General features: G+C 36.2%; 1 protein-coding gene across 3 annotated transcripts in view; it reads right to left on the bottom strand.

Moving 5' to 3' along the window:
* Nucleotides 1-13,643, bottom strand: part of LOC117317148 (putative homeodomain transcription factor 2) — a 40,201-nt gene that overhangs the window by 15,174 nt on the left and 11,384 nt on the right. For 2 of the 3 annotated variants that reach the window (XM_033871944.1, XM_033871945.1), the window contains exons 7-9: nt 8,186-8,334; nt 5,317-6,691; nt 3,453-3,692 (exon numbers count right to left, since the gene is read on the bottom strand). In XM_033871944.1, the coding sequence (XP_033727835.1) occupies nt 3,453-3,692; nt 5,317-6,691; nt 8,186-8,334 (1,764 nt within the window). The remainder of the gene's footprint in view (nt 1-3,452; nt 3,693-5,316; nt 6,692-8,185; nt 8,335-13,643) is intronic. The other variant, XM_033871946.1, reaches the window with a different exon arrangement.

Genomic DNA, 13,643 nt, shown 5'->3' with positions numbered 1-13,643 from the left:
TAAAATTATTTCCAATCCAAATTTTTATGTATTGTATTGTTTTTTACCAAAAAATGTAAATATTTCAAAAGTCATAAAATCAATGATCAAGAAAACAAGATTAGTGTGACATGAGGGATTATATTTTATTTGAAAGGTGGAAGATTGAGAAGAGAAAATGGTTGGCTTAGTGAAATTATTATCATTGTCGTAATAAAATCACAGTTTTCCTCATCTTATAAAAATAACAGAGAACTGGGAAGAAAAAGAAAAAAAATCATATTAATTGTGATTTTCGTTTATATAATTGATTTGTGTTGTTAACTGTGGTGTTAATTCTAAATATGAAGAATATGAAGATATTTTTTCCCATTGTATATACATGTACATTTAAAGTCACTAGGCTATACTGTAGATCACCCAAATTAAGTAAAATATTTTCACACTGAATCATTCAGAGAATTACCAGTAGTAGTGAATTCAAATACCATGAAAGTACATAAACCCTTTATAAAATAATGAATATATGTTATCATTTGCCCAGAAAATTAAATACCCTCAAAAAGAAAGTTATTTGGAGTATGACCATAAAAATGATTACTCATGAAAATTGAATATAAGGAAATATACAGTATAGTCAATGGCAGACCAACAAATGTGTCGATAAACTTTTAAGATTTTATAAAAGAGTGATTTTATTACCCTTAAATATATATATAATTAAACTTAGGCAGCTATATTGTTATGTACAGTAATGGCTGTCTACACTTAACTATTTCAGCAAAAAGAAAAAAAATTCCATATAAGTATTCAGTTACAATAAAGAAAATTGTGATGGGGCAATTAACAATATTCAATAGCAATTATTACAAGCTCAACTTCCATTAAAACCCCTGATTCACAAAAGGGTTAGGACTTAAATTTCTGATAAAAGAAACAGATCAATTTATGGTCGATACTTTCGTTAAGAAAATATCCAAATTCTTTTAATTGTCTTGTAAGTCTGCCAATGAGAATAATATGTTTATGAATATAACTGTATGTATATGTATGCCGGTCATGAGAACCAATAGAAATTTCATGATCGTTGAGGTGTTAAATATGCAAGTGAGGACCAATGAAATCAATTAAAAAAATATGAAAAAAATAATGAAAATGGCCGGAAATAATCGAGAAATCAAATTAAAGAAATATCCCCAAATAAAATATATAATATTTTTGAAATTATGTTCAATAATAAAAGTATATAATCATAATTGTTATAAAGGTACCATTTTTTTCATATATAAATTATTTGAATGTTTATGAACAAAATCCGCTTTGAGATCATGACTTAATATGAAATTGAAACTGGTCCTGGTTGCATAGACATTCCTTATATTATTGAAATACCTTAACTTCAAATTTTGCATAGAAAAGCATATAAATTTGGAAGAATTTCAGAAAAGTTCCTAAATGGAAAATTTCCCCATAAGGGGATACGACACGGTCAGGGAATGAAATCTGACATGAGTGATCTTTGTGCCACCATTTGCTTTGTTGCAAAAAATTGCTATGCCTTTCCATGCTAATTTTCTCCATATTTAAACTTTTTGAAGAATACATGTACATTTAAAAAAAAACAAAAAAACAATAATTTCAAAGTTAGGATGAAAAATGCCACAATACTCTGAAAATGTTTACTGGTAACAATTAAAGGAAATTTGAACTTTTTTTCCCATAAAACCTATCATGTCATAAACAAAATCATATAATATTTCTTGCAGTGATAGATTATGATAAATATTATATTATGGAAGAAATGGAATTATTGCAGGTTTTTTTCGTTACATAAAGGGGAGTTATCTCCCATATATATTTTATCTCTTTGCTACGTTGCTGTCACAGACCAACACAGGGAGGATAGTTCTATGAGTTGTACTCAAACATAGGTCTGACGATAGATTGGAGATCTTTTTCTTGGGAGATAGCATTTTCGGAGTTTCATATCCCATAATACCCAATAATGCTTTCTTATTGAAAATTTTAAGTTAAGGAATTTCCTTTAGTTATAAGGAACTTTGAAGAAACAAGAGCTTGATCATGAAAAATTCTCATTGATTCAACAGTGATATTTTTGTTTCCTATATGTTGTTTACATTAACACACAGACACACACATTCTACCCGACACTAACGTGTTCTGGCTGCCCTCGGCCGCTCACACAACACCCAGTACTGTATGACCGAGCCCTCAACGAAGGATACATTCCCTTTGAAAAATAAAGTTATAAAAACCTAATTAATATTGATATATACAAAAGAAAAGCCTACCATTTATAAAAATACAAATACATCATGGGACAGACTTCTTTAAATAATTTGGATATTTTGATGAAATGACAGGAATTTGGAATAAATACTAAATATGATTTATGAAATGTTCCACACAACGTTAATTAATCTTAGAATGATAATTAATTATGAAAACAATCTAAGATATGTTAAGAATCAATCATAATACAATGTAGCCAGTATATGAAACACATATATTTTTTGGATTTTTATTTTTTAATTGTGATTTCTTTTAAGACATAAATTAATGTAAAAATAAGCATTTTTTTCTTATTCTTATAAGCAAAAGTGATGCAAGCAAAATTCAAATCACAGCAAATAGTCAATGTACAGATATAGATGCTCTATTTGTATCTTCAATCTTCACTTCAATTACATTATATCTAATTTCAAAAATTTGATTTCAGAATGGAACCTCAGTAAATCATCAGAATTTTATGTTCAGAATAGAGTGTGTAAATTTTTTCCATCACCATTTTTTAATGTTTAACAGCAAAAATAGAAAATAATCTTGATACTTTTTCAGATTCCAGAAGGTTCGTTCCTCAAAGAAGATGAACTGTTTGACTGTGCAATAATCAAATATATAATTCTACTACACACTGATTGGAAGACAATTGCAAGGGAGTACAAAAAATTCAATATAATGTAACAGCCAGTTCCATATTGGAGTTCAAATCTATTTATTTCGGTCATATTATGAATAACACTGACCATTTTTTATTACATATATTGAATAAAAAGAAAATGAATTTATAATCTACCCCCGGGTATATAAAACAAAATTTGGCATTTTATTTGACTCAAAAAGGTGAGATGAAGTTTAAAAAATAGCTTCTACATATTTGTTTTATCCTTCATGTTGATATTTCCAATTATAGCTTTTTCTGACAGGAAATATTTTTTGCCATAACCAAAGAAAATTGTTTTTTATTTTATTTGAATTCTGTTCTTTAAATTCTGTTCAAAATTTGGTAAACTTTATTACTATCCAATGAAAATTATTATCTTTGACATATAATTATGTATCTTTTGTTAAGACCAGTGAAAACTGCTGTTACAAAAGTCTATTTATTGAATGCATGCTGTTGGTAGAAATATCTAATTAAGCATGCAACGAAGGAAGTTAAAGATACATACAGGCTGTAGAAGATTAATTACATGCAAACTGCTTGTAACTTTTGCGTTTCTTTCTCCCGTTACACTGGATGAACTTGTAGAACTGGTTGGCAAATTAGGTTCTGCGGGACTATCCTCGATGATGTCATGTTCTTCATTCTCAGAGATATCGTTGTCCGAGGCTGAACTGCTGGAGTATGTTGAGGTTGTGATGTCCGACTGGACACGATCCTCCCATTCAGCTTCTGAACTTGCCCCAGCCTGATGAAATATAAAGATACCTCCATGTACATTCAATTTGGATACATTATAAAATTCACCTCAATTATACCACAATAAACCTTTCTTTTTAAACAATCTCAAAAGAACAACATCTGTCTTCATTTTTACATAAAACATATATATAGGTGGCCTTATTTCCAGACATGGGCTATATATAATAACCAGGCATGGGCTTATTACCAGACATCGGCCTATTACCAGACATGGACTTATAACCAGACATGTGGTTATTACCAGACATTGGCTTATTACCAGACATGGGCTTATTACCAGACATGGGGCTATTACCAGACAAGGGCTTATTACCAGACATGGCCTTATTACCAGACACAGGCTTATTACCACACACAGGCTTATTACCAAACATGGGCTTATTACCAGACACGGGGCTATTACCAGACACAGGCTTATTACAAGACATGGGGCTATTACCAGACATGGCCTTATTACCAGACATGGGCTTATTACCAGACATGGGCTATTACCAGACATGGGCTTATTACCAGACACGGGGCTATTACCAGACACAGGCTTATTACAAGACATGGGGCTATTACCAGACATGGCCTTATTACCAGACATGGGCTTATTACCAGACATGGGGCTATTACCAGACATTGGCTTATTACAAGACATGGGGATATTACCAGACATGGGCTATTACCAGACACGGGGCTATTACCAGACATGGCCTTATTACCAGACATGGGCTTATTACCAGACATGGGCTTATTACCAGACATGGACTTATTACCAGACACAGGCTTATTACCAGACATGGGCTTATTACCAGACACAGGCTTATTACCAGACATGGGCTTATTACCAGACATGGACTTATTACCAGACACAGGCTTATTACCAGACATGGGCTTATTACCAGACATGGACTTATTACCAGACACAGGCTTATTACAAGACATGGGGTTATTACCAGACATGGGGATATTACCAGACATGGGGCTATTACCAGACATGGACTTATTACCACACATGGGCTTATTATAAGACATGGGGATATTACCAGACATGGCCTTATGACCAGACATGAGGTTATTACAAGACATGGGCTATTACCAGATAAACACAGTTCCAGAGAGATGAATTGTAGAAAGAATTTTCTTACATACTTCATAGGGTGATCATGAGTTTTCTAGGGATGTGATAAATACATCTCACACAGTGTAGTGAAAGACAGCTGGCTCGCGCTATGATGCATAACATCATCATTCAATGTAGCATATAACCACGTTTGACACACATTTCATATGACATTGATGATGATGCAATGAAAAGGTTTCACAACACCTTACAATTTGTTTTTCAAATACAATGTACATGTGTGAGAAATAACGATCAATCAAGGGGCTGTACGGTGGAATGGGATATCTCAAACCCTGTGTTAGAGTTTGGCTGGCCAGAACTCGGTAAGCCCCATGCTGACCAACCAACCTCTTACACTCAGGTCTAGATGTCCCTGTCCATGCGACAGACCCATGTAAGATTCTAGATGTCCCTGTCCATGCGACAGACCCATGTAAGATTCTCGATGCCCCTGTCCATGCGACAGACCCATGTAAGATTCTATAAGTTCTGAACATACCTTGCTCCCATCAGGAGTATAGGATGTTTCCCCCTCAGAAGAGCTGATCCCAGTACTGCCTTTACTCTCCCTGTTTTTCATATTTAGAGAAGATGGTGGACGTCGTGAACGGAAGATGGTGGGATTCGGCTCCTGACATTCTTCCAAGCTTGCGTTTTTTCTCCTCCTCAGACCTTTGTAAGATATAGATTTGCTTTTGGGATCGTCAGAATCTGACCCAGTTTCACACTCGGTTCTACTTTTTTTTGTAACAGGCGATGAAATAAAACGTTTAAGCGAACCAGAATCCACACTTCCATGACTAGAATTACACACAGATTCTGTATCTTGGGGACTATAATCGCTTGCATTGTCATCAAATGAATTACTTTTGGAAACAGTTTTGGAACTATCATCAATGAAAACCTCATCACTTCCATTGGAATTTACTGATACCGAAGGCTTAAGCAAGGTTTCGGCACCAGTCACAGCTTTGTGATATTTCAAGGCATTTTCCTCAGGCAAGATTAAAGTACCATCTGTTGTGGCTGGTAAACGAAGGTCAGAATGTAACAGTGGACATCTCCCATCAGGCAAAATTTGACCATTACTCACATGGTCCTGATTTGAAGTTTGGAGATCGGAAGTCAAGATATCACATGTTTCCCCATATTTGAGATCACCCTCAACTAAAGTAGAATCACAGATTTCTTCAAGGTCACCATTTACATGCCGGTCTTTAGGATTAAATTCAATGTTATTTTCCTTTTTGTTTAGGGAGAGCTCAACACCAACCATAGTTTTTACTTGTCTATCTAAGTCCTTACTCACAACCCGGACATTATCTATACTATCAAGATTTTTCTTTGCGATTTCATTAGTGAGATCGTTTCCAGTAGGATTATTTGGATTTCCAATAGGATCTTTTGGACTGTTGAGAATTTCTTTAGAACATTTCATATTCTCCGATTCCTCTTCAGATCCAAGATCTTTTTCTGAGATTTCTTTATCCTCAGTGTGATCATCCTCCTCATCAGTACGAGCGTCGCTGTCTGGACTTTCATGTCCACTCACATGAGAGGTTTTCACACAGTACGCATCGCTCCAACTCACAGATTTATGTTCCGATATGTTTGTGCCGGTTTTAATGATTGTGCCTTTATCTGTAAAACAGTGCTTCTTAGCATTGTCTATTAAACTGTTTTGTTTTTTAACATCCACTTTTCCATTAGAAACAGGTCTCTCTGAAGGAGATTTTCTATGGTGTTTGGGTGTCTGGCCAACATCGGCGCTCGAATTCTGAGGAACATTTTCATATATGGTTCCAACTACTTGGCTTGGCACAGAATAGCTTCGTTTTAAATCAGCAATTTTGGAATTCCTGATCTTTGATTCCCTGCAAAGAGAAATACTTATAGAGCTTGATATGTTATTTGTATCAAATCTTTGAAAATACAAAAAACAAGAGGCCCATTGGTCATTACGGTCATCTGACTCGAAAGACCCTCGCACTATTGTAGTATACATACTCAGTACCAAGTATAGTACTGTTTACAAAAGTGACCATCTTGGATTTTGGACCGACCAGAAATATTACAACACGTGGTCAGGACCATTTCAAGATCACTATAGCCAAGTTTGAGTTGAATGTCACTGGTTGAACTTGAGAAGACGTCTTTTAAAAATTGAAATTACATCAAGGAAATTTACTTTGAACAACTTTGGTAGCCCTTGAAAGTAAGTCAAGGTAGATAATTTAAACAAACTGTGCAGCATAATATCAAAGTATGTTTCTGACCCAACATCATGACCTTAGACTACTCCAATAATATTAGAGGTTTACACGACAGGAAACTTTTGACAGGCTGTCATGTAACCTCTAATCACCACCGCACGTAAAACCTGTTGCTGTGACCCACCTAATTAAAGTCGTTTAAAAGTTATCTTTACTCACATTTCATATGATCTGACCTACCTTATTCTATTAATCTATCATAAATACACAAAGTTACACAACATGTGTCAATATCTATATCCAAGATCAGTGATTATTAGCCTCTTTTGTCGTTTAAGCGTAGGTCCCATTTGTATATACCGCCATACTTGTTTTGATTGTGACCTCTCGAGGTTATTTCCGGTTTATACAAATTTGGAGTTGAAATAGACGAAACAAACGAAACGCTGTGAAAATATTACGTTACGCTATCTGTTTTATTTGTATTCCGTATTTTATAATAACCGGAACAGCAAAGTTGTTTTAGTGACCCAATATTTGAACACAGTAGGTTGCAAGTGAATTATTGTGGATATAATTATATTTAAGAGGTGTCCATCAACAGTTTGTGCATAAATGGATTGATAATTCATCAACAAGTAAGCATACACATATTTGTTAGCATGAATTATCGTTTTAGATGGTTTATGACACTTTTTTTGTCGCGCCCCAGAATCAGGGCGCTGGCAGCTACAAGAAAAACACGCTGAGGGGATATGAGGTCGCAATATCCATCAATGTAATCAGGTGGAATAAGACCTCATATACGTATAGGAGTAGACCTTGGACATGTTGGATAGTGGGAAGTGATTTGAAGATTTAACCTATTTGATCCTTGTGACCTTGGAAGTAGGTCAACATGATTCAATCATTTCATTTGAAGAAAATTAGTAGAATTGCTCCAAGCATTCCGCTGGCCCAATATCAGGATCCTTGGTTATTGAGAAAAAGTCATTTAAAGGTAAAAGTTGACACTAGAAGAACACATAGCTCTCAAATTGACAAATGGCAGACACAGCACCAGGGCATTAGCTCATTTAGCCTTCAGAAAGATGAGCTAAAAACTGTTGCAAAAACATTGACAAAACCTATCGATGATTTATAGTATATATATACCTGATGAGTCCAGTGGAGGATTTGCGGGCCAGTTTGTTGTCTCTGTGCTGAGATCGGTGTGAGAAGTGTGACAGGACAGTTTGGGAATGTATCTGACCCAGGATCAACATCAGTAAGGCAGGGATCACAACCTCGGACAACGTCTGCTCCTGTGTCAACAAAATGTAACATGTTGTTGATATCTATCATTGTATCAATAACACATAATCTATATCCCATTGTGTCAATAACACACTATCTATATCCCATTGTGTCAATAACACATTATCTATATCCCATTGTGTCAATAACACATTATCTACATCACATTGTGTCAATAACACATTATTTATATCACATTGTGTCAATAACACATTATCTATATCCCATTGTGTCAATAACACATTATCTATATCCCATTGTGTCAATAACACATTATCTATATCCCATTGTGTCAATAACACATTATCTACATCCCATTGTGTAAATAACACATTATCTATATCCCATTGTGTCAATAACACATTATCTATATCCCATTGTGTCAATAACACATTATCTATATCCCATTGTATCAATAACACATTATCTATATCCCATTGTATCAATAACACATTATCTATATCCCATTGTGTCAATTACACATTATCTATATCCCATTGTATCAATAACACATTATCTATATCACATTGTATCAATAACACATTATCTATATCACATTGTATCAATAACACATTATCTATATCCCATTGTGTCAATAACACATTATCTATATCCCATTGTGTCAATAACACATTATCTATATCACATTGTGTCAATAACACATTATCTACATCCCATTGTGTCAATAACACATTGTCTATATCCCATTGTGTCAATAACACATTATCTATATCCATCATGGTGTCAATAACACATTATCTACATCACATTGTGTCAATAACTAATTATCTACATCCCATTGTGTCAATAACTAATTATCTATATCCCATTGTGTCAATAACACATTATCTATATCCCATTGTGTCAATAACACATTATCTATATCCCATTGTATCAATAACACATTATCTATATCCCATTGTATCAATAACACATTATCTATATCCCATTGTGTCAATTACACATTATCTATATCCCATTGTATCAATAACACATTATCTATATCACATTGTATCAATAACACATTATCTATATCACATTGTATCAATAACACATTATCTATATCCCATTGTGTCAATAACACAATATTTATATCCCATTGTATAAATAACACATTATCTATATCCCATTGTGTCAATAACACATTATCTATATCCCATTGTGTCAATAATACATTATCTATATCACATTGTATCAATAACACATTATCTATATCACATTGTGTCAATAACACATTATCTATATCCCATTGTGTCAATAACACATTATCTACATCCCATGGTGTCAATAACACATTATCTATACCCCATTGTGTCAATAACACATTATCTACATCCCATTGTGTCAATAACACATTATCTATATCCCATTGTGTCAATAACACATTATCTATATCCCATTGTATCAATAACACATTATCTACATCCCAGTGTGTCAATAACACATTATCTACATCCCATTGTATCAATAACACATTATCTATATCCCATTGTGTCAATAACACATTATCTACATTCCATTGTTTCAATAACACATTATCTATATCCCATTGTGTCAATAACACATTATCTATATCCCATTGTGTCAATAACACATTATCTATATCCCATTGTGTCAATAACACATTATCTATATCCCATTGTGTCAATAATACATTATCTATATCACATTGTATCAATAACACATTATCTATATCACATTGTGTCAATAACACATTATCTATATCCCATTGTATCAATAACACATTATCTACATCCCAGTGTGTCAATAACACATTATCTATATCCCATTGTGTCAATAACACATTATCTACATCCCATGGTGTCAATAACACATTATCTATATCCCATTGTGTCAATAACACATTATCTATATCCCATTGTGTCAATAACACATTATCTATATCCCATTGTGTCAATAACACATTATCTACATCCCATGGTGTCAATAACACATTATCTACATCCCATTGTATCAATAACACATTATCTATATCCTGTTTTGTCAATAACATATTATCTACATTCCATTGTGTCAATAACACATTATCTATATCCTGTTGTGTCAACAAGAGGCCCATTGGGCCTGTATCGCTCACCTGGTTGGATTAGACCAAATTTCAAAATAATGTTCATATTCAATTTGTTTTATTTGTAAATCTCTAACAATGCTATATATGGTTATAGTGTGGGAATCCGAACTGCTTTAAAGATTAATGAAGTCCAGACTCTCTACGGTCTGAAAGACCTCAAGGATTGTTTTTAGAACATGCATTTATCACTTTATGACTAGTAGCGATTTAAAGGAATTACATTTATTTCCCCTATTGGGCCCCGCCCCTTTGGCCCCTTTGGGGTCAGAGTCACCATTTATGCAAAATCTGTTCCACTTCCCCCAAGCATGTATCTGACTGAATTGAGTTCAAATCCATTCATAACTTTATGACAAGTAGCGATTTAAAGGAATTACCTCTATTTCCCCTACTGGGCCCCGCCCCTTTGGCCCCTTTGGGGTCAGAGTCACCGTCTATGCAAAATCTGTTCCCCGTCTGCCAAGGATGTTTCTGACCAAATTGGGTTCAAATCAATTCATAATTTAATAACTAGTAGCAATTTAAAGGAATTACCTCTATTTCACCTATTGGGCCCCGCCCCTTTGGCCCCTCGGGGGTCAGAGTCACCATTTATGCAAAATGTGTTCCCCTTTCCCCAAGGATGTTTCTGACCAAATTGGGTTCAAATCCATTCATAACCTTATGACTAGTAGCGATTTAAAGGAATTACCTCTATTTCCCCTATTGGGCCCCGCCCCTTTGGCCCCTCGGGGGTCAGAGTCACCATTTATGCAAAATCTGTTTCCCTTCCCCCAAAGATGTCTCTGACCAAATTGGGTTCAAATCCATTCATAACTTTATGACTAGTAGCGATTTAAAGGAATTACCTCTATTTCCCCTATTGGGCCCCGCCCCTTTGGCCCCTTTGGGGTCAGAGTCACCATTTATGCAAAATCTGTTTCCCTTCCCCCAAGGATGTTTCTGACCAAATTGGGTTCAAATCCATTCATAACTTTATGACTAGTAGCGATTCAAAGGAATTACCTCTATTTCCCCTATTGGGCCCCGCCCCTTTGGCCCCTCGGGGGTCAGAGCCACCATTTATGCAAAATCTGTTCCCCTTCCCCCAAGGACGTCTCTGACCAAATTGGGTTCAAATCCATTCATAACTTTATGACTAGTAGCGATTTAAAGGAATTACCTCTATTTCCCCTATTGGGCCCTGCCCCTTTGGCCCCTCGGGGGTCAGAGCCACCATTTATGCAAAATCTGTTCCCCTTCCCCCAAGGACGTCTCTGACCAAATTGGGTTCAAATCCATTCATAACTTTATGACTAGTAGCGATTTAAAGGAATTACCTCTATTTCCCCTATTGGGCCCCGCCCCTTTGGCCCCTTTGGGGTCAGAGTCACCATTTATGCAAAATCTGTTTCCCTTCCCCCAAGGATGTTTCTGACCAAATTGGGTTCAAATCCATTCATAACTTTATGACTAGTAGCGATTCAAAGGAATTACCTCTATTTCCCCTATTGGGCCCCGCCCCTTTGGCCCCTCGGGGGTCAGAGCCACCATTTATGCAAAATCTGTTCCCCTTGCCCCCAAAGGATGTTTTGACCAAATAGGGGTTCAAAATCCATTCTAGCGTTATGACAAGTAGCGATTTAAAAGGAATTACCTCTATTTCCCCTATTGGGCCCCGCCCCTTTGGCCCCTTTAGGAGTCAGAGCCACCATTTAAGCAAAATCTGTTCCCCTTCCCCCAAGGATGTTTCTGACTAAATTGGGTTTAAATCCATTCATAAACTTTATGACTAGTAGCGATTTAAAGGAATTACCTCTATTTCCTCTAATGGGCCCCGCCCCTTTGGGTCAGAGACACCATTTATGCAAAATCTGTTCCACTTCCCCTAGGGATGTTTCTGACTAAATTGGGTTCAAATCCATTCATAACTTTATGACAAGTAGCGATTTAAAGGAATTACCTCTATTTCCCCTATTGGGCCCCGCCCCTTTGGCCCCTTGGGGTCAGAGTCACCATTTATGCAAAATCTGTTCCCCTTCCCCCAAGGATCTTTCAGACCAAATTGGGTTCAAATCCATTCATAACTTTATGGCTAGTAGCGATTTAAAGGAATTACCTCTATTTCCCCTATTGGGCCTCGCCCCTTTGGCCCCTTTAGGATCAGAGCCACCATTTATGCAAAATCTGTTCCCCTTCCCCCAAGGATGTTTCTGACCAAATTGGGTTCAAATCCATTCATAACTTTATGACTAGTAGCGATTCAAAGGAATTACCTCTATTTCCCCTATTGGGCCCCGCCCCTTTGGCCCCTCGGGGGTCAGAGCCACCATTTATGCAAATCTGTTCCCCTTCCCCCAAGGATGTCTCTGACCAAATTGGGTTCAAATCCATCCATAACTTTATGACTAGTAGCGATTTAAAGGAATTACCTCTATTTCCCCTATTGGGCCCCGCCCCTTTGGCCCCTCGGGGGTCAGAGTCACCATTTATGCAAAATCTGTTCCCCTTCCCCAAAGGATGTTTTTAACCAAATTGGGTTCAAATCCATTCCTAACTTTATGACAAGTAGTGATTTAAAGGAATTACCTCTATTTCCCCTATTGGGCCCCGCCCCTTTGGCCCCTTTAGGATCAGAGCCACCATTTATGCAAAATCTGTTCCCCTTCCCCCAAGGATGTTTCTGACTAAATTGGGTTTAAATCCATTCATAACTTTATGACTAGTAGCGATTTAAAGGAATTACCTCTATTTCCCCTATTGGGCCCCGCCCCTTTGGCCCCTTTGGGTCAGAGACACCATTTATGCAAAATCTGTTCCACTTCCCCCAAGGATGTATCTGACTGAATTGAGTTCAAATCCATTCATAACTTTATGACAAGTAGCGATTTAAAGGAATTACCTCTATTTCCCCTTATGGGCCCCGCCCATTTGGCCCCTTTAGGGTCAGAGTCACCATTTATGCAAAATCTGTTCCCCTTCCCCCAAGGATGTTTTTGACCAAATTGGGTTCAAATCCATTCATAACTTTATGACTAGTAGCGATTTAAAGGAATTACCTCTATTTCCCCTATTTGGCCCCGCCCATTTGGCCCCTCGGGGGTCAGAGTCACCATTTATGCAAAATCTGTTCCCCTTCTGCCAAGGATGTTTTTGACGAAATTGGGTTCAAATCCATTCATAACTTTATGACTAGTAGCAATTTAAAGGAATTACCTCTATTTCCCCTATTGGGCCCCGCCCCTT

The sequence above is a fragment of the Pecten maximus genome, chromosome 18 (assembly GCF_902652985.1).
Source record: "Pecten maximus chromosome 18, xPecMax1.1, whole genome shotgun sequence".
Taxonomy (NCBI): Eukaryota; Metazoa; Mollusca; class Bivalvia; order Pectinida; family Pectinidae; genus Pecten; species Pecten maximus.
The sequence above is the reverse complement of the archived record's forward strand: the minus strand, read 5'-3'. Positions and strand labels throughout refer to the sequence as shown.